The sequence below is a fragment of the Saimiri boliviensis genome, chromosome 9, assembly GCF_048565385.1.
Source record: "Saimiri boliviensis isolate mSaiBol1 chromosome 9, mSaiBol1.pri, whole genome shotgun sequence".
Lineage (NCBI taxonomy): Eukaryota > Metazoa > Chordata > Mammalia > Primates > Cebidae > Saimiri > Saimiri boliviensis.
Genome location: NC_133457.1, coordinates 16,188,323 through 16,211,834, shown reverse-complemented (window position 1 = coordinate 16,211,834; position 23,512 = coordinate 16,188,323). Strand labels below are relative to the sequence as shown.

Below are 23,512 nucleotides of genomic sequence, written 5' to 3'. Positions count from 1 at the left end.
AAGAAAAAGTTCTTTGAGATTTAGGATATCTGTTCTTTTGCTCATCTTACAGCACAGAACTACTCTGAAATAGTGTTAAATGAAATGTCAATAAAAATAAAGCTTACTATAAAAAGCATCTTCAAAAACTATCAAAGATTTATATTTTTCATTTTGTTCAGCTATTAGTAAACATTTTTGTGTTTTATTTTTAAAAATTAAGTTGCATTTTTGGCCATTGAAATGAAAGGGTTTCAATGTTGTAGTAAGCTAGCAGCCTTAATTTCAATGAGGGGAAGTCAATTAAGGAATACTGTTCATAATGAAAAGAAAACAAACAGGTTAAAAAAAAGACCTGAACTGACAGTACGGCCAACAATGATCTCATATGAGAAGAGGTGTCTTAATATCACTTCACAGATAAATATCTGAAAATAGAGGCAATGTTAAAGAAAAAAAGGAGGGGAACGCTAAGTAACAGCTGCCACAAAAGTCGTAACACTGAAGAGGTGTTTCGTGTTGTTCACTTAAGATTCTGCTGGTCTCTCTCCCCTACCCCTCATACACACACACACCCCCATCACCTCTCCATATATATCCTTCATCCACGTTATTTGTATCTATATGTAGTTATTTTTTTTCCCAAAGAGTAGAGGCAAGTGGAATAATCCCCTTTTAAAAACTAAAAATAAAGCATTAAAAGAAATCACTGTATTTAGAATACTAAGCAGGAACTTTTGACAAAGGACAATAATGCATCCTTAGCACTACTAAGATCTGAACTGCTCTAATTCCTTTGAATTAATAATGGATTCAGGAATTTCAGCTTGAAAATATATTCATTTAATGTTTTTGGTTTTAAATATTAACACAGAGGTAAATAAAACATCGACATTTGAAAAGATAGCTTCTATTTTATCCTTAACCATTTTAATTCTCAACAAGATTTCTTTTACTAAACAATGCAGATTGTGAAAAAGTGCTTCACAAATCCTGAATCAAAAAAATGAAATAAATATTTAAAAATCTGTTCCATGCCAGATTTAATATAAATAAAACTAACGTGAATCTCACAAAAAATTCCTGTTAAGTGTTTTTAATAAGTAGTTCCCTAATCTAAGACTCATATTTTGGTTCTATCTATGAAACACAGAATTCCCCAAGGACATTATCTAACTACTAGCTTACATTAAAATCCATAGCTACAGGTCTCGTTTTGTTTTGCTTTTAGCTTCTAGAACAACTTCCTAGAGAAATCAGAATCTTACCTTTACATATCTTCTGGAGAGGTTTCTCGGTGCTTTGAAAACTCCTGAGGTCTATGTCAAACAGCCATTATCTTCCACCCAGAGTCTTAGAGGCTTGGAGAAATCCCAACACCTGCTGCTACCACTGAGTGTCCAGGCTAGGAAAGTTTCAGGGTTTTGACAGCAGGATTACTGAGCCATAGCCAAAGCTTGGGAAGCCTTAACAACTGAAAGCAAGTGTAGAGGGCAACATGGTACCCAGCATGGTGCTCAACTGTAGCAGCAGGGGAAGGAATGTTCCCCGCTCTCACAAGGGTTTAGAGGCAGCCATCACAGAACCCACCGTTCTGCCAACGGATAGGGCTGAGGAAGTGGAGACATGACCACACAGCACAAGACCCTGGGAGAAGAGGAACAACTGGCACAGAGCTCAGGTAGTGCTTGAAAAGAATCACCAAGATTCCCGCCAGAACACAAGAAGCAATGGAGAAATGCAACAAAATACATGGAGATAGGCCATTCTAGCACCCCCACACGTAAGCCAAAAACATGGATGAGGTGGGTATGGAGATTTAGTTCTAGAAAGAAAAGTAAGGAATATATATTATAGCATACCTATTGCATTTAAGATTCAAAATCTAATAAGTGATATAAAAATACTATATCTTGTCATCACAATCGTTAATTTACAAATCCAAAAAAATATCCCTGGGTGCTGATCCACAAGGCAGCAGAAATTATAAGGCAACATTATTGGGAATTAGAGGAGAAAATGCAAAGACAAAGAGAAGGTTAAATAACTGATTTTTAAATTGAGAAATAATTAAAATTGTTTTAAATAAGTATGATACATATTTTATCAAATGCATCACTTTCCATTATGATCAGATGAGGCACACTGAAGGAATACAGTAAGAGAAGAAGACAAAGAAGGAGAGGCAAGTAGATAAGGAGTGCAGACACATGAGAAGAGCAAAAGATGGAAGAAAGAAAAACGATAAGGAAGAGGAAGAACAGACAATACGACTAAGTTAGTTTGTTTTTTTGTTTGTTTGTTTTGTTTGTTTGAGACAGAGTCTCACTCTGTTGCCCAAACTGGAGTACAATGGTGCAACCTCAGCTCACTGCAACCTCCACCTCCTGGGTTCGAGCAATTCTCCTGCCTCCAGCCTTCTGAGTAGCTGGAACTACTGGCATGTGCCACCATGCCCAGCTAATATTTGTATTTTTAGTAGAGATGCGGTTTCACCGTGTTGGCCAGGCTGCTCTCGAACTCCTGACCTCAAGTGACCCACTTGCCTCGGCCTCCCAAAATGCTGGGATTACAGGCATGAGCCACCTCATCTGGCCAACTAATTTAGTTTTGATGCATTGCCAGATAAACTCACTGTCTTAGATTCTCCTGAATCTCTGCTTCGTAATATTATGTTTTCCAAGGAGATGCTGGTAGCTTGTTAACCACTATCCACAGCTCTTTTAACTACTCACAAGCCTCCAAGAACTCACCTTGCAGAGCCCACTGAATAATATTAAACAGCTATAAACAAGTGCTACTAAGACAATTTTGCTTTGATGAGCTGGATAAAATCAAGTCGGAGACACAGTATAAACTCTGACAGGACTTCAATAATTCCTAGTATGTATGAAATGAAAATAAAGATGATCAAGATCATTTAAGAGCTCTGAGTTTTTCAAGACTCAAAGCAAATTAACCATGAACTTCATACCTGTAAATAATTAAGAAGAAAAGCTACTGCCTAAAACCAGTTATATGTGTGTAATTCTTGACTTTAGGTTATATCTACTTATAATTTCTTCTATTCCAAGGTATTTAATTCTAAGATAACTAAAATAGTAATAGCAGTCTACTGGTGACAAATGGCTCAAACTATCCTGTGTTAGGAAAAATATTTCTCCCCTCACCTGCAAAATATATATTCTAAGTGACACAGGAAATAAAAGCTACGCTTGCTTGTGCAAAGCTTACTTATGTCTGATACATCACTACGGGTTAGACATTGTTATAAAATAAAATAACCCCTATCTTACAACATGGTAAGTACTACCTAAGCACTTAGTATTTTCAATTTAAGGGAACAAGGAATCTAAATTTTCCTTTAAAAATACTTCATCATATAGGCAGTGCCTAAGTTTAGATTTTGGCTTGAACCTAAACTTATTATTTTAAATATAATCATGTCAATGTGATAGGTCTGAATACAGAAAGACTGTATAAGCCTCTATGGAAGAATCTAAATGGAGGCTGACCTTTTAAAAAATGTAATCATTTGACTTTTAAAAATATAATAATTTGTAATAATTACATTGTTACTAAAGTGTCTTACATAAGATCAGATCATCTAAACAAAGGTTTTCATAACTGCTGTTAAGCATCACAAGGAGAGAAATTTTTGACAAACGTGCCCACAATTATATTTCCAGCACCCAACTGGCCTAGCAACATAGTAGGTACTTGATAAATACTTACTGGCTGGTAATGCCACCTGTAGAAAGGCACTCACTCTTCAAAAAGAAGAATGGGGGAGAGGGGGTTGGTCAAGTAAATCTGTTAAAAGTTGAAGTTAAATAAGTCTGTTCCTCCATGACTTTTCAGAATCTTTACTATGCCACTGTAAGTTCCCAAACATAACTGTTACAGTTTTTATGGAACACCTATTAACCACAGAATAATAAATTTAAGAAAATGTAATCTGTATCTCTATAATTTAAAATTCTTATTTCTTCTAATTTTTAATGAGACAAAAGTAAACTACTGACATGTTTGTTTCTCATATAAATCATAAAAGGAAAGATAATTTAGTTTAAAATTCTATAATCTACTGTTGTGAAAAAAAGGTCCTCATTTAGAACTGAAAGCAGGAATAACTGCTTTCATATCCTACAAAGTTATTTTTTAAAAATCACTGTGGTGCAAGTCAAAAACAAGGTAGAGATTAGTGACTAAGAAGTTACATGGAAAACTATGCTCCATCTACTGAAGTAGCAAACAAACTTCAGGATTAGTATTTCAAGTAGTGAAGCAGAGAATAAGTGAGAACTTTATTTATGGAACATGTACAGGATCACAAATCAGATCACTAATGTGAAAACCACAGTTCCTCTCTAGAAGTTTCTAATGTATAAAATACCAGAGGCCATTTACCATGGATGACATCTCAGGCCTTGAGAGAGCAGGCCTACCCAAATGGTATCTTAGTAAACTGGCTCCCCAATTGCCTTATTCACTCACCAGCATCCATTAGCCAACTCCATGCTTTATCTTCCATAGATAAGATACTGCTTCTTCTTGCCATGGTGCCATGAAAAGGATCCAGGTTTCCCTTAAACAACATTTCCTGAGTGACTGCTGCGGCACCAAGAGTAATGGATATGCCAGGTCAGCCATTTTTCCTTCCCAGCAATATTAGCAGCAGCGGCGGCAGCAGAAGCTGGAGCAGACCATTTAGACCCACCTCCTTGCAGGATGCTAGCCAAAGCGTTCTTGTTTACTCTACACCTACACAGTTTGCCCGTATGTCTGCACCTTTTTCAGAGTGTCAAAACAGGTGTTTTCCTGTGATCATACTGAAAATCTGCTCCCCAAACAAGGTGATGAATACACTGTTACTATGAAATTCTAAGTTTCTAATTCTATGGCAAAACATGCTCTTAAAAGTTTTCTTTATTATAAAGAAAACCTGATGAATCCTTTTTAAATTTTCATTCATCCTCCTCATTCCCAATAAGCAAATTATTATGTAAAACTTCCTGTTAATGAAAGAAAGAATGTTACCATATAAAATAAATGTCATATTCAATTTTGGCCATTTCTTTCATAATATTTTCTCTCTGCCATCTTGGCACAGAAACAGCTTTATTGAAAATCCTAATGTTTTCATAATCTACAATACTCTGACCCAACAGGGAAATATTAGGTCTCAGACCTTTATTTTACAGAAGAAGTAATGACTTCCTTGCTTCATATTTCATTTCCATTTTGATGTTTTTTATTATTTGCTTTTTTTTCCAGTGGTGTTTGACTTAACTAGTTGGCTACAATGTGGCTGGACAACAGAGTTAAACAGGTTCCAACATTAACAATGCATTTACCTAACTGATTTGTCCAGAGCTAATATCCTATAGATAAAAAAAGCAAATTATACAAAAAAACAATAGTTTTCTTTGTATAATTTAAATATCTCAACAAAGGATAAATTAAAAAAAAAGTTATTCTTTTCCTAATCATTTACCTATTACCGAAGAATTATAAACACCAAAGCATGTCTTCTCTACACAGCAGAGAATAACATTAGCAAAAAACATTAGCAAAACTGGAAAACTCTGTAAAGGCAGAGTCTAAGTATAGTGTTTCTCATATGTAAGTATTACTTCCTAGTGTTCACTTCAACATTACAGAATTAATAAAACAATAGCTAAAAAATACTGTAGACTCATTAAGTGCCAAGCACTGTTCTCTGTGCTTTGTATGTATTATCCCATTTAACTTTCATAACTCCTCCAATGATTAGATATTAGTACTGCTTCCATGTTGGAATCAAGGAAACTGAGGCTTAGTTAGGTTATGTAAGTTTTTCAAGGTCACAGTGATTTAAAACAAGATTATATAGTTCCAGAGATGGAGCTCTAACTTATTTCATTAAAACTCCACCACTGATTTTGATTTTCATTTATTTGTGTATTGCACATTTACTGTTAACATTTTTTTATGTTTACATAAAATCAGAATTTAGTAACAGCTAATAACATTCACGATAATGTAAACTTGTGTGCCCTGAAATTCCCCAAGTTCTTTAGATGTATTAACTTATGTAAGAGTCACGGTAACTTAATGAGGCAGATACGCTCCCAGGTAATAGGGTACATCTGATAGACCTGAGACATCTAATGTTAAGTTGCCAGAAGTTACACAACTAATGAACAGCAAAGATAAAATCTAGACTCAGAGAATGCAGTTCCTGAAATTGTGGTTTTATGCCCACCCTCTAATGCCTCTTGAAAACTGATGAAGTGTGAGAACTCTTCAAAGAGAGTAAGAAATGTCATGTCTGGCCAGAACCCTGGTAACAGGAGATTCTGATATCCCTGTCTTTCTTCAAAAACTTAATTATGTATCAATATGTACACAAGCTTATCTTATTATATGTGTCCATTTCTCTGAATGATATTTACTAGCTTAAGAAATTAACAAACATTTTATGTGATTCTCAGATTTTCAAGTCAAGGACAAATTCAGTTTTCACATTATTTTTCAAGTGTATCTTATCTTCAGAGGTATTAACAGGGCACTAACATTATTACCATCACAGTATCTGTCATTCTGTTTTGGGGGATTACCATTGCTGCCAATAATACCTGTATTTCATTCCCATCCTTGCAAAATTAATTTAATTGCATGCAGGGTCCAGACAATAATTATAAGTTCAGAGAGAGATTCAGAAATCCAATGATTGTAAGGTGTGGGCTGACACCAACATTGGAGGAAGGTACTGCCTTGATTATTCAGCAGCTGAAATGACCTCCTTGAATCAGCTCTTGAGGACCCAAAGCCATCTGGGTAATTTCAGGCAGCTCAAATCAAGTACTTAGATCTCCAAATTTTAAGACTAAGAAGGCAATGAAGAATACTGAAACCAACCTATTTCTTTAGTTTGGCAGCAAGTCTAACTCTCTGGACTAATTTTGGCTATCTTTGGTTTTTTAAAAACTCTAACCTAATATAAACTAGCATGTGCACGCACGCACGCACGCGCACACACACACACACACACACACACACAGAAAACCCATGAAAACTTCAGAGAGAAAATACTCAGTGAAGGCACCTCCCCTCTGTCAGAATTTAGTCATAAGCTACAGAAATACACCCATTTGGTGGCATTTATTGAAAAAGGACTTTTTAGGTACTCATGTGGCATAGCTTGAGGTGATGCGTCCTTTACAGTTTATTTACCTTCAATCATTTTTATAATAAAAAGTTATCAGAGAAGGAGATGACAACTCTGTACCTAATTTCTAGACAACTATCTTTTTTGCAGATTTCTTGGGTAGTCATGTTACATACTGTACCCACATAAGCTTGATTTACTCTTTGGCTAACAAAAGATTTAAATTTGTTTCAGTCTCCAACTTTAACCCTGAATTTAAGCAAAAATTATTCAAAAATTCTAGGAAGCACATTTTGACATCTTATGAGAGAAAAACAAAGTAACACCACAGGCTTTTACATAAGATAGATCATAACAAATGATTTTTCTGACCTTGGTATTACCACATGATAGGAGGAATCATGACTCATTTATCTAGTCATCTAGATCAATACAGATAGATACAGACATATAGATTCTGACTGCTCAACTTAACCACTATAGCTACAGTTCTTATTTCTTGTTGATATCAATGGCAATGTAATACAGACATATAGATTCTGACTGCTCAACTTAACCACTATAGCTACAGTTCTTATTTCTCGTTGATATCAATGGCAATGTAATCAACCGCATATCAGTTTAAGTTTCTGATCATTTTAACAAACTTCACTTTTAAAACTCTATCAAGGCCAGGCGTGGTTGCTCATGCCTGTAATCCCAGCACTTTGGGAGGCTGAAACGGGTGGTTTACTTGTGGTCAGGAGTTCAAAACCAGACTGGCCAATACGATGAAACCCTGTCTCTACTAAAAATGCAAAAATTAGCTGGGTATGGTAGTGGGCACCCGTAAGCCCAGCTTCTTGGGAGACTGAGATAGGAGAATCACTTGAACTCAAAAGGCGAAGGTTGCAGTTAGCCGAGATTGTGCCACTGCACTCCAGCCTGGGCAACAGAGCAAAAACTCTGCCTCAGTCAATCAATTAACAGTAGAAGTAACAGATGTAAATGAGTAAGGTAACAGTTTCTTACTCAAAAACTCTTACTGGGTCTATTTCCTTTTATTGAATTCCTTGAATATGCCCTTACCTAGAAACAAATAAATTTAAAAGCATTAACTCTAGGCCATATGTAGGTTAAAACAGGTGAAGTTATAGTGAGCTCCTCAGGTTCTTCTAGAAAGCAAACAACCCATCAATCTTTAACTAATACTAAGTCACTGGAATATGAACTAGCATCCTAAAAGTGAAAAGCTCTAATGGTGCACCACAAATTCCTGAGTCATTTTGTCCTCACAACTTTATGCTTTAAATAAAACTGGCTAAAGAAAATCTACAAGTGACTCAGTATGACTTAGTATTTCCAAATCAGGAAAAGGAAGGACTTTCAGTGTTTGAGATAAGGTTTTTTTCTATAGTTTGGAAAATAAACATTTCCTATTCTGTTATGGCCAGGGGTGTGTGTGTGTGTGTGTGTGTGTGTGTGTTTAGGGAAAGGAGTGTCTATGTGAGTGTGAAAAGAGGAGAGAGGGAATGAAGGAGTAAAACAGGGAAGGAGAGAGGGAGAAGGAATAGAAAGAGAGAGAAAAGGAGAAAAAGAGATTCCTAGCAGTATTTGGTGTTTATGTAAACTGTTTATTTTCTGCAACAGTTAGAAATTACCTCAGCAAATTATGTGTAAGTGAGCCATGGAAGCATTGCAATTTGTAATAAAATCAATGCAAACAGCTTACCTGACTGCAAGCAGTAGTTACTCCTTATCTATGGGGAATACATTCCAGGACCCCCAGAGGATGCCTGAAACCATGGACAGTAACAACCCCTAAATATACTGTTTTTTCCTACACATGCTTACCTATGATAAAAGTTTAATTTATGAATTAGGCTCAGTAAGTGATTAACAACAGTAACTGTAATAAAACAATAATTATACTGTAATAAAAGTTATGTGAATATGGTCTATTACTTTCTCTGTCCCAAAATATCTTATTGTGTTGTGGCATGAGTAATTGAACCTAAGAAAGTGAAACTGCAGGTAACGGGGGATTACTGTACTGCATTCTGTACTGCATTTCCATGAATTCAGTGATACAAAATGATGTATTCCATGTTGTTATATCAAATAATAATTTTAGGTGTCTAAATTAGATTTTTTTTTTATTTCAATAGGCATATACTATTTTCTGCATCTAAATGAAAGCAGCATTTTTTTTTTCCTGATATAAAAATGGGCAGATTTTGTCCTGGTGTCATGCTAATATAACCTCAGAGCTGGCAAGCATGTTGGCTCAAGCCTATAATCCCAGCACTTTAGGAGGCTGAGGCAGGAGGATCCAGAAGTTTGAGATAACCCCAGAATTATCTACTTTATTTAAAGCGCATTTTAACTGGGCATAGTGGTGTGGACCTATAGTCTCAGATCCTTGGGAGACTAAAGCAGAAGGATTGCTTGAACCCAGACGTTTGAGACTAGCCTGGCCAACACAGACACAGTCTCTAAATATATAAAATATATTAGAACAGTCAGAGTGGTTAAAAATGGGTTCTGCAAAATCTGTTTCAGTAATGTCCCTAATACTGTCTGTAGAGACTAGGGATTAATGAGACTACCAATAAACACACATGCACTCATACACAAACACACACACAATATTTACTTTCTTGTTTTGTTATAAGGATTGCTAAATATTTTTGTATAACATAGACAGTTATAATTTATACTGTTTAGAAAATTCATAGAAATAATCCTTAAAATATTCAGAGATTGGTTGTCCTTTAGTTGTCAGATAAATGTAAAAGTGAAAATTATTTCAAACCAAATAGTATGTACATCCCATGATATCCACAATGTTTTTTTATCCATTACTTGAAAGTTAAAGAACTTTGGCTTGTTTTGAAATATATATATATATACGTGTGTGTGTGTGTGTGTGTATAAAATATGTGCATTTCACAAAAATATAGGTATATTTTTTGAGATAGGGTCTTGCTTCATTGCCCAAGCTAGAGTGCAGTAGCTGATCATGGCTCACTGCAGCCTCGGCTTCCCAAGCTCAAGCAGTCTTCCCACCTCAGCCTCCTAAGTAGCTGTGACTTCAGGTGCTCATCGCCCTGCCTGGCTAGTTTTTTTTCTTTTCTTTTGGGTAGAGACAGAGTCTTACTATGTTGCTCAGGGTGATCTCAAACTCCTGGGATCAAGTAACTTCCCTGTCTTGGCCTCAGAAATACTTTTCCTTGATTCACATTTGACATTGCTGTCTGAAAGAAGCCAAGTCAGTTCCACAAAGAAGTAAACATAATTTTTATTTTAACAGGCATTTTTTAATCCCTAACAGAACATTTTCTCCATTTTTCTTTTTGCTTATTAATATAATCTTTAAATTTTGATATTAAATGCTACCTTTTTCCTTTTTCAAAGCCCAGTTTAGCTCCCAAATGAGCTCATATCTGTCTTTTAGCACTGGCACTTCCAGTTCCACATTCCTGTTTAAAATACTTCATCCCCTGCCCCCACCTACTTTTTCCTTCCAGAAATGACTAATCTTCCTGTTATTCTACTCTGTCAGTTTTTCCCTTCTTTTTATGTTGCATAATGTTTACTCTTCAATAGCTCCTTTAATAATTTTACTACTGTCTCCCTTGGTACTAGCCTTCCGTTTTCAACAGATTAAAATAGCCAATATTTAGGTATTAATAGTCTTTTTTGTCAATTTTTGTGCTGTTTAGATTAAGCTATTTCCTCAAATAAAAATATAACTATAATTTTGATAGAGTAAATATTATTTTTTAAAAATCCATGGGTTGATCTTCAAAGTTAAATTCAGTATAAGTTTTAGAATCATCAGATACCACAATTAAAGGCCTTAGCTTTCAAATTTCCTGATAAGGTGCTCCAGCAAAGCAAACAAAATCTCACTCCTTTTAAAGATCTCCTTCTTCTAGTACTTCTCTGTAATGTCATAAAGCATGTTAGCAAAACCTTATACATACAATGTAAACTTTTTCCATTCAAATTTTTAATTATAAAATACATTTTAATTATATGTCAATAATTTGCCTCCACCCAAATCTCAAATAACTATAACAGCTATATCACATTATCTGAACATGAGTAAAAGCTGAGTAAAAAGCTTTAGAGAAAACGCCTCACAAGATTTTTAGAATTATAATGATTACTTAAATAATTATTATAAAATTCACAGCACAGTATCACATGCCTAATAAAATAATAGCATAACATAACCCCAGATTAACAGTGCATCTTTTGGTGAATTCAGTATATTATATTTTTTGTGTCGTAGTCACAGGATCCCTTGGAGACAACAGTGTGTTACTTAGTCTTACTTACATTTTCTATCAATATAAAAAGTTCACAAGTCTTTAGAAACTGTACATTTTCTAAAATCCAATATTACCCTTAATAAATCTTGGCAAAACACACCCTATAGGAGATAAAGACATCCTGAAATTTCACTCTAATTTACTGAATATAGAAGTCAAATTAAGTTCAAATGTTTGTTTATATTAAAACCCCACAGTATCTTATTTACTTTTAATCTTGGAGAAATTCTCATTATTCTCTCTTCAATTTTTACTTCTTCAAAAAAATAAATAAAACCTTCCTTGTTTGTCACATACTGTGTCCTAAACAGAAATATCTGATTTTTCCTTGGGTCAGCAAGAACAATTTAACTTTCAAATCCCGTTACTGCCACTATTTTCAACACTAAAGCCAAAAATTCCAAAGAAAGCTTAAAAAATTGCTAGTTAAAATGTGTAATGTAGGACACCAAATATTATAGTTCACAAAACCACATTAATATACAACAGGTTCAATTTTTAAAAGCACTTCATGAGGAGAAAAGAAAACCAAACTATATATTCTAGGAAAAAAGCAGCTGAGCAAGGTGGCTCAAGCCTGTAATCCCAGCACTTTGGGAGGCCAAGACAGATCACTTGAGGTCAGGAGTTTGAGACCAGCCTGGCCAACATGGTGAAACCCCATCTCTACTAAAAATACAAAAATTAGCTGGGCATGATGGTGCATGCAGGTTATTCCACTTACTTAGGAGGCTGAGGCAAGAGATTCGCTTAAACCTGGGAGGTGGAGGTTGCAGTCAGCCAAGATTGTGTCACTGCAGTCCAGCCTGGATGACAGAGCAAGACTCTTGTCTCAAACTTAAAAAAAAAAAAAAAGAAAAGAAGAAAAGAAAAAAGCAGAGCTCATATCTATATCCTCAGGGATCAGCACAGAGCTTAACAAAAAGACAGATACCCAATATGTATCTTCTGAGTAAATAAATTCAAACACGGAAACACATTAATGATAAACAAAAAGGAAGAACACTTTTCTGATAATACCTCCATAGGAAGCAATGTGATTAAAACATATTAATAGAAAAAAATCAGGAAAAGCAAATCAAAGAATTTCTCAACCAGGAGCGGTGGTTCACGCCTATAATCCCAGCACTTTGGGAGGCCAAGGCAAGATCACTTGAGGTCAGGAGTTCAAGACCAGCTTGGTCAACATGGTAAAATCCTGTCTGTACTAAAAATACAAAAAAAAAAAAAAAAAAAATTAGTTAGGCATGATGGTGCATGCCTGTAATCCCAGCTACTTGGGAAGTTGAGGCAGGAGAATTACTTGAACCCAGGAGGCAGAGGCTGCAGTGAGCCAAGATTGCGCCACTGTACTCCAGCCTGGGCAACAAGAGCAAAATTCCACCTCAAAAAAGAATTTCTCCAAGGGAAATTTTTTTTAGAAAAATTTATTAGCATCCTTGAATACATGTATAACTTTATTTAGATCTTATATTAGAAGTGAATATCTGATTCTGAAAATTGATAAATAAAAGCCATGCATTTTCTCCCTTTTTCTGATATAAACTAATTTGAAATTGCCATTAGTTACTAAGAAAAGTTCTTTATGAAAAAATTCTTGATAATAAATGTACCAGAAATTACATAATTAAAAGTCACCATTTTGCAATCCCTAAAAAATATCATGGCTACAAAATAATCAACAATGAGGTGAAATCACTGAATCCAAGTCTGATGAAGAACTTTATAAGGATTGGCCCAGGCCAACCTGATTCACTGATAGATTATAACATCATTAAAAGTAGGGATAACTAAAATTATGTTCTCTCAATATGATGAAATAGAAAGTTCTAGGAAATGTTCTTCCCAAATAATGATAACATTAAAGTTAAACTCGACTCTAATTTTTAGTTTACAGAAAATAAGGATAATGGAGTAACAAGCTAAATGACATCATAGTGAAGAAATCAGATAATCCATAATTTCAGACATTCTCCAGGACAATGACTTGAATTTTCCTTTTTTTTAAAGGCATGAAGCAGAAAAGGGAAGAGCAATTGTTATAGATCAAAAGAATCTTAAAAGACATAAAACCCAAATGAAATGTAGATGCTGACTGGAAAAATGTACCTATTGAAAAAAAAGACATTGCTGTGGCAATCAGAAAAAGTTACATAAAATGGTTATCAAATGATATAATAAAATTATTGTCAATTGGCCAGACATAGTGGCTCACACCTGTAATCACAGCACTTTAGGAGGCCGAGATGGGGGATTACAAGGTCTGGAGATCCAGACCATCCTAGCCAACATGGTGAAATCCCATCTTTATTAAAAAAATACAAAAAAATTAACCAGGCATGGTGGCCAGCCCCTATAGTCCCAGCTACTCAGGAGGCTGAGGCAGGGGAATCTTTTGACCTGGGATGCAGAGGTTACAGTAAGCCAAGATGGCACCACTGCACTCCATCACGGCAAAAGAGCAAGACTCTGTCTCAAAAAAAAAAAAAAAATTATTGTCAATTTGCATAGATTTGGAAATGATGTTATATTTAAGTAAGTTCTTAACTGTTAGAGATACTACTGAAGAAGTATAGGTAACATGATAGGATGTCTGAGACTTGTTTTAACATAAAATAGGGATAAAAGGAGTGTGAAAGTTAATAAAACAAGAAGGCCAAAATGTTGATTGATACACACATGAATACATGCATACAAAATGCTGACTGACAGATATACAGAGAAGGTTGCTAGATTGTCTTCTCTAATCTTACGTACATTTTAAAATTGCTGTAAGAATTTTTTAAACTTACAAGAAAAGACCGAAATCACAGCCCCCCAAAAAAAAAAAGAGTTCACGTGTAGAAGAGTAAACAAGGGTTTTTTTCCTCATTTTTCTGACCTGAAGTCCCAAAACCTGGTTTACAAACTTGGCTTTGCTATTTACAGTCTTGCCTAGATGACCTACATCAATGTATTTGTACATATGTACATAAATGTCCATATGCATAGCATGAAAATAATTGACTTACCTACAACAAAAAATATAGGTATGTAAAAATTAATTATAAATTAAAAAAATTAAAATATAGATATCTTCAATATATTCTGTGTTTACCTTCATGTCACAAGTGTATATATTATCTTTTCAACCAAATAGTAAGGTTTCTATGAGCAAAGTCCATGTTTTATTCCTTTAACCAACAACCATTCAACGTACACTTCCAGTAGGTCTACTATGTGTCAAGTATTTCTTACTAAGAGGGTAAGAACACAAAGGCAGTAGTAGGTCATAGGCTGTGAAATCAAATGTAGAGATGGAGTAAGATGCATATTACTTAGTACATAGTACAATTATACATAGTACAATTATGATTTGTACTCCAAACTACATAAGCAAAGAGGCAAAACCATTATGTCGCTAGGTCTAGAGTGAGGAGAAGCTTTCTAGAGGAGGAACTGTATGAATCAAATATAAACATGAAAAAGGTCTGCAAAACTCATGTAGGAAGAAAAAGAGTCCCAGGCAGAAAAACCAAAAAACAAAACAAATGAAAAAAAGGGGGGGGGGGGCATTACATGGGAACATCAGAAGTCGTCATCCGCCGCAGGTCAATGTGGCTAATACTCAATGTGAGAGTTATTGAGTCTCAACAGATGACCCACTGTACACATCAAAATACTAGGCAGTGGGATCAATAAATATATATTAATTAAAGTACAGAGAGATCGGAGGTAGCATATGCACTGAAATAAGCATATTTCTTATTCAACCTCACATCAATCCCAAGGTACCTGCTATTATTATCCCTGTCTTACTGATAAGGACACTTGGGCACATAAAGGCTAAGTAATTTGCTTAGTTACTCAGCTGGAAATTGGTATAGTGAGTGATGTTCTTAGTGTTTCAAACAACAATACATCTAGAAATAGAATTCTACATGGCTATTCCTTATAATAAAAGTGTTTAAAACACAAGCAAAAGGAAAGATAATACTGTAAACAGTAAGTGCTACTAAAGGTTTAATAAGTGACTGTCTAGGAGAGGGCAGAACCATGGTTGTAGCATCTGCCAGTTTACAAAGTATGAACACTCTCACCATAGCCAATTTTAACCTACCAACAAAGACATCACTGAACATGGAATTGGGAAGAGGTCTCGTGAGCCAGTTCCAGCACTCCACTGCCTGCAACCTTCAACAAGCTATACAGGCAGAGTGACTTTAATAGACTAATTACATGACCAGTAAGATAACAAGTCAGTCAAAAAAAAGGCGCAACTGCTATCTATCTTTTTTGCAAGGCTGTATATAAGTCAATTTATATTTGAAATAAATTCCTCAGCAATATGATGTGTGAAAGGCAATGAAAATGAATAAGTAATTCAGAGATTCCTCAAAGTAACATATATTTTCTATGAATGACAGTTGACATTTAAAAAGTATTCTTCATATGTGATTAATGAACTGTGATTAGTAAGTGACTTCCTGCTAAATGATTCCTCCCTCAAGGGGCAACACAAGAGATTTATTTCTAACTAGAGAAGTTGAAAATGAAAGCACAGCTGAAGAAAATGAAGTTATCTGGGTCAGCAACAGATACTGCCACTGAAAATAGGAGGATAATTTTTGCATACCTTGTGCTCTCAAAGTACATGTCATATAAAAAGTATTGAATGAACAGTGATCAGAAGAAAGGAGAGAACAAAACCAATCACAGAACTAGATTTTTTTTGACTAACTATAGTCATTAGCTGTATAACAACACTTCAGTCAACAAAGGACCACATATATGACAGTGGTCCCATAAGATTATAATGGAGCTAAAAAATTCTCACCACCTAATGACATTTGTAGCCATCATAAACTCACAGCACAACACAATTATCTTTTCTATGTCTGAGTATGTTTTGATACACAAATATCATTTTATTATAACTGCCTACAATATTCGATATGGTAACAGGCTATATAGATTCGCAGTCTAAGAGCAACAGGCTGTACTATATAGCCTAGATGTGTAGTAGGCTATGCCATTTAGGCTTGTGTAAGTATATTCTCTGACGTATACAAAACAATGAAATACCCTAATGACACTCAGAATGAATCACCATTGTTAAGGCATGATGTGTGTGTGTACATATATTTTTAAAAATTATTTATAATTAGTAAATATAGTATAGTAAATATATTTATATAAAAGGGAGTTCAAATTATTCATATTTGTATGTTTACACTATTTCTTTAAAAATTCCTTTATTATTTAACAATATTGTTGAATTAATAAGTCTAGTTAAGTAAATTTCATATGGGTATAAAAGGAAGTTAGAATTATTACTATATTGATCCTATCACTTTTTTAAGTTCCTTTATTATTTAAAAATAATATCCAATGAATAAGTACATCTGGATAAATTTCAAATTAAATATAAAATCTATTTTTTACATGGAATGCAAATGCAATGTTAAAGAGAAGTAACCAGTAACTGCAAAACAAAAAAGAAAAATTCTCCACAAGTTTACTTAAGAATCTAGCAAACTAAAACCAGAATATCCCCATTTTTGGCATGTGGCAAGTCTGTTGCTGACCTGTTAACTGAATCTGGCTCCCAAGAACCAACAACCTATTACTTAACAGTACCCTAGCTTAAAGAGACTTGATAAAACAAATGCAATTCACTAACACTGTCTCATGCTTATTAAATTCAAATGCAAAACAAATGCAAAAGGTGCTTTTGAGCCTCGTTAGAGTCTATATATGTTGCTTTCTGATGTTCTTTCTGTCACAGTGGTGGGATGCAGAAATCTTTTATTAGGTCAATTTAACTATTGATTTCTACTCCTAATGCTTATAAATGGCAGAAAAATGTAACTTTTTCAGTTCACTGCTGCAGGGGAGAAAACCTCACAGAATTAGTGATTATAAATGAAAAAAAAATCAATCAATACAACCGTCACATAAAATAACTGATAACAGTCACTACATATCAAAATTGACATTTTTTTCCCAGCTAGTTATCAAACTGAGATGATACTATAGATGTATTTTTAAAATCTTTATGATATCATAATTAGAAGAATTCAAGTTAAATGATTTTAGCATTCTATATAAAAGGCTAGTTTGCATTTCTGTGACACAGCCTTTCAAAAAGGGAACTGCGTCAATTTTTAATGAAATGCATGACCTAATTTACAACTGTAATGACTATAATTAGTCTAATAGTTTATGTTTTTTTAAATCTTGGGGATGGGGCAAGGAAAGTTATGGCATGAGTCAGGAGCTATGAACTCTGGCGACATACTACATTCCATTTCATTTTAAATTTAATACAAATTAAGCAATATTTATTGGAAGCCTACAATGTGTTAGGCTTAAAATGACTAAGACACAGCCCTATAAAGCTTCCAGACAGGGACATGGAGTTAAAAACCCAACAACAATGGTCTATACTAACAGTATGACAGAGTACTAATGTTTTTTCTCTTGTCATGGCATTTTTATGCAGTAGAAAAATGTAGTTTAAAAAAAGTCTGTTTTCATTATTTCAAAACATTTCTATACTATAGCAATATTACCCAGCTTTTAAAACAGTATCTAATACAAGAATAAACAGACTCTGGGTTTGGGATAAAGAGATTCTCTTAGGAGATTACTGTTATGTTCAGATTTAAAAACAAAGAACCACCATAACAACAACAACAAAATCTCAGGATAAAATAAATATCACTATGTCTTTCAGTTACGTAGTTTGAAAGTAGATCTGAATACCTTTTCTTTTGAAATTGACATATCACTGTGTGCAATACAAATGGAAAACAAGACTGGAAATACACGAAGGCAGAATTAAGAATTACTGAGAGAAAAAAATCCCTTAAAATTTGATAGAGAGAGGCACACCAAGCTTAATCTAATGTCTCTTGAGCATTTTAATTATTTCCCAACTTGCAAGCTTAGAATTAGACCAGCTTCTCAATTACTAACGAATAAAATGAATGCAGAAGGAAGACCTCTACACTCATCTCTTTTAAATACTGCATGAACAAGAGGCTCACTGTTCAAGACATTAAGTATTGCTTGATGCCAAGGGGAGATATTCTATAAAGTTGTATCATTCCAAGATTATTACCAGGAACTCATCTCCTCTGAAAACTCACCCTATTTGCAGAAAAGGACAGAACTAAAATAATGGATTGGCAGAACTTTACTCTCTAAGTAAATGACTTTTATAAAATCTGAAGTTCACTGACGAAGGCCAGTAAGTCTCAATGAGTAACATACCATAATGCTCAAGTGGTGACTGTAGCATTTGTTACTAACTACATAATTACTCTATTCCAACTCTTAATGAGCCTGAAGCACTAAATTTTTAATTCTCCCTGATGATCTTCTTCAAAGTGGATGTTTCTCCTCAAATACTTAATTGTCAGTACTACTGGCACCAACACACAATCTAGAACACCTTTTACTCTCTAGAACTTTTCAGCTCTTTTAAAAATAGCTTATATCATACAGCTCTTAAAATAATTGTTGGAGAGAAAAAATAAGGAGCAAGTTAGTCTAAGTGTCAGAGTCTAGAGACTTCTATTTTTTGGAGGCTTGGATTCTCTTTTCTACTCCAGATTAAAGACTAGATAAAAGTAGAAGTTGCAACACTATAAAGTATTCACAGTTGGAAGACAAAACAATTTTTTTTTTCTAAAATTAGAGTATGGAGAAATTTAAGTGTAACAGAGATACAGGAATCTCTCAACAAATACCATGTCTTTATTAGTGCTGTTAGTTTGATAATAAAAACAATAATAATTACACTAGTAGTCTGGTTCCCAGAATGTTCCTCTCATAATAAATACCAATACTAACCAAAATTCTTCTCAATATTCTCAGTAGAGTCAAAAAGATTTTTAAAAAATCAGATAATGTTTCTATCCTGGCAGTATCATTTCTCCCAATGCAACCTTTGAAAGCTAAATATTATTCTGTGTTAATCTGAATAGTTTTCCAACAAAGCACCCTTGTGAAAAGAGAGTTAATACTGTCACCAAAATAACTGTATTGTGCCACTGCACAGGCCAATTTATCATTCCCCTCTGAGACATGGACTGTATATACAGCTATCATATCAGGAAGACTGACTAGGTCCCCATGTGCTGCTTGCACAAGATAACATACAAAACATGGCATGAGTCCAGAGAAAGGCCTGTTCTAGAAATTTACATCAACAGAACATAAATAGTCCATTATAGTGCCAAAGCAATTTAACTGGATGAATCCCACCAATAAATGAAGGATGCTAGACTCCTCGGAGAAACATTTTATGAGTAGTTATATGTTGCTGTCCAGCAAATGTCCTATTACATAAAGAGAAATTCTCTAAACTTGAATTTAAAAGCACATAAAATCTGCTCACAATTATTGGTCATAGTCTGGAAGAAACATTGCATTCAATTCTCTAAACACTTAATGAATGCCAAGGATATTCAAAACACCATATACATAGAAGTGATTAATGCAAGCTTCCCGTTCTTAAGAAGCTTATAAACTAGTGGGGTTAGAAACAAGTTACAAATTAACTGTAAAATCAGGAATAATGTATTTTATTTTGTGACACATAAAAGGTAAGGAAATGTCAAAAAGTGAAGCTATTCATTTTCATGAAGGATGTTTCATCTGATGATCACTGTACAATGAGGATCTCAGGAGTAAGAGCCAAACACAGAATTAAACTCTTCTGTCAACTGCAACCACAGGCTGGCTACAGATTCAAGAGCTGGACAAAAATCAAAAAGGCATCTGTAAGAATCAATTGGCCGGGGTGAGTGGGGAGGTGGGGAGAGATAGCATGGGGAGAAATGTCAGATATAGGTGAAGGGGAGGAAGGCAGCAAATCACACTGCCATGTGTGTACCTATGCAACAATCTTGCATGTTCGTCACATGTACCCCAAAACCTAAAATGCAATAAAAAATATAAACTATAAAAAACAAATTTAAAAAAAGAATCAATTGGCCATACAGAATTTAAATGTTGAGCATTGCATATTTTATTATAATTTTAAACTGTCTTCCATATCCTTTATATTAGTAATTTTTATATTAAGCATAATGTATATACATGTATTTTTTTGGATGTATGATAACAGCAAAACAAATAAACAAAAAAAAATATAAAACTTTAATGCCACCAGTAACGAAGGCCTCAGAACAGTTTTGTCACTTGGACTTGACCTTAACAGCAGTTTTCATCTGTCAGGTTTGTCAATGATGCCATTTTCATTAAATGAAGACAGCACATTCTAGTTTTTGCTGTGATTTATCACTAGTCACATTTAAAGGGTCCTAATGACCTCAAGATCTTTATGATATGATTAAACCCTAACCTCACCACTCCTTGGTTCACTATCTGTAAAACTAATGAACTGCATGACATCATTTCTAAGGACTCTTCTGACAGCAGTTCCAACACACTAAATCACTAGAGTTCAATGCTGAAAGTGAAAAATGAAAAAAATCCTCTCTAAATACTAAACAAAACCATTAAACATTGCATGAGCAACCTTTTAAAATGCAAAGAAAAAACTAATTTTAAACTTAGGCCCACAAAAAAGGCTTTCCATGAAACTAAATCTAGCACCTGAAGTTTTCGTTCTTAACATATTTTAAAAGCTTTGATTATATGAAGACTTGACTACTCACTGATTTGTCTCTCCACGTTACTCTAGTAAAAAGCAGAACCACAGCTGAATCTCAATTTTTTTCAAGCTACTTCAAAAATGCTACAGACACATCCAGTAGTACAAATAAAAATAAGGTTAGTAGGTTGTATTCCAAGTTTTAAATATTAACATGATATTGAATAATCTTAATAATCAGGGGAGTTTAAATAGGCAGGATATTATCATTTGAACTGGCTGCAGTCTGTGAATGACTGTAGAGTGTCTTTTTTTGAAACTGAATTGATTTTACTTCTGTTCTTCAAATTGACACAATAATAGCTAGTCACAGCTTAGAAACAAGATTTGCAGCCTGTCCTTTCAAAGATCTATGCTGTAATGATAAACTCAGTGGTTTGAATCCATCAAGCTCATGCTAAGCACTATGTCTCTGGGTGAATAGTTGCTGCTGGACAATGAATCTTTTCAAACTACCTAGAATAGAATCTGTAAACCCACGAACAAATGATTCTCCATCGATCAAGTCCTATTTTAATTCAAATGCAGTTTAGAACCACACAGTGGAATAAATTTGCAGAAATTTTATAAACTTAAAATATTTTATCTTTATTTTACAATAATGAAGTTTTACTTGTGCTGATGAAATAAAAAATGCAGCTCAATAAATATAATCTCCAAAATTCTACCATGAATTGAAACTTGCAATGGTGAGGCATAGTTTCTTGTTGAGTTTCAAGACAACATGCAAATATAGTAAGCAGTACCCTTTTTAAAAAGTTTTGTCATAAGATAAATACATTTTAATGATCAAACCACTTTTTGAATGTTTGTAACTTGAGACTGCTTTTTTTCTTCCAATGTTGAACTGTTTTTCTCTAGAACAGTTACTAAGAAAAATATTTTTCAGCTAGTCATAAGAATGACTTCCTTAGCAGCCCTTTCCTTTGTACCATTAAACAGTCTGGAAAATTGCTTGCTTGACTCATTCACGCTGTCAAAATATACTACAGGCTAAGACTGACCATCAATTTTCTCTGTATCCTGTAACAACACACCCAATTTATGCATGAAGTTCTAAAGTAACAGCACTTGGCGTGTTAGGACTACTTTCGTACGTTAATATTTTGTAAAACTATATTCACACAGGCTAATCTATTCATTTGTTGTATCTAAAGAATACTATTTGTTGTACAAAAAAACTGTATACACTTAAGTCCACTACAATTACAGGTTAAAAAAATTAAATGAAAGAAATAAAGCCCTTAGGTTATAATATATCCTTTATCATCTTTTTGAACATCTATTTGAAAACAGAACTTGATAATGAAGAATCATTTGTTTGTGGGTTTACAGATTCTACGGGTTTACAAGTAAGGATCAATTAGAAATACAAAGAGAAGATATCAGACTTATTTGGAGAAAACTCTATGAAGCTATTTTGAGATAAAAATAAAATAAAATAGGCCAGGCATGATGGCTCACGCCTGTAATCCCAACACTTTGGGGGGCCAAGCTGGGTGGATCGCTTGAGCTCAGTAGTTCAAGACCAGCCTGGGTAACATAGCAAAACCCCATCTATACAAAAAATATAAAAATCAGTCCAGCATGGTGGTGCATGCCTATAATCCCACATACTTTGGAGGCTGAGGTAGGAGAATCACTTAAACCTGGGAAGTGGAAGCTGCAGTGAGCCAAGACTGCGCCACTGCATTCCAGCCTGAGTAACAGTGAGATTGTCTCTAAAAAAATTATTTTAAAGGAATAAAAAATATTAAATTCTTTATACAACTAAAACAGTCATGAAGTCATACCAGGAAGTCACAGAACTCTACATAAATTTATAAAAATCTTTTAAAAGTTAACATATTATTTTATCAACTGGCTGATTTGTTATAATTAAAAAAGGAAATTAATAAAGCAAAATGGAAGATTTGTAGTAAATGGAGACTTGCTAATTACAACCAATGTACCATCGAGTAGCTTTTGTTTGTTTGTTTTTTAGGGACCAGAAATCATAGAAAATGGTATTTATATTAAAAATTTTTTATTTTTTAATGAAAAACTTAGTGGGGGAATTTATGAAACACAGTTACTCTACCTTCTAAATATGAGTAAGAAATTACTAAGTAGGTGAGAAGGTTATTTCATCTTCTCAATCTTTTAAAATTCATCCACAGTGTTAAATAAGAAAGCAAAGCCCCCCCCCCCCCCAAAAAAAAAAAAAAAAAAAACAGAAGAAGGAAGAAGAGGAGGAGAAGGAGAAGGAGAAGGCAAAGCCAGCTCTATCTGAAAGTCTGGAGCATGTGAAAATTTCCAGATGGTTTTGTCCTTAGAAGATAAATACATCTGCTCTATAGATTGAGAAGTCATGGCAAAAATACTGTTCCCTGAAACTTTCAGCAGTATTACGGT

The 23,512-nt window shown here is 34.3% G+C and overlaps 1 protein-coding gene across 50 annotated transcripts in view; it reads right to left on the bottom strand.

The window, feature by feature from the left end:
* MBNL1 (muscleblind like splicing regulator 1) overlaps positions 1-23,512 on the bottom strand; it is a 211,944-nt gene that overhangs the window by 118,948 nt on the left and 69,484 nt on the right. For 4 of the 50 annotated variants that reach the window (XM_074405511.1, XM_010335761.3, XM_074405514.1 and 1 more), the window contains exon 2: positions 4,477-4,593. The exons of 43 other annotated variants lie outside the window; for them this stretch is intronic. In XM_074405511.1, coding sequence (XP_074261612.1) covers positions 4,477-4,482 — 6 coding nt within the window. In that variant the 5' untranslated portion in view covers positions 4,483-4,593. Of the gene's footprint in view, positions 1-1,247; positions 2,125-4,476 lie in introns of all 50 variants that reach the window. 3 more of the 50 variants (XM_074405519.1, XM_074405516.1, XM_074405517.1) reach the window with 2 other exon arrangements.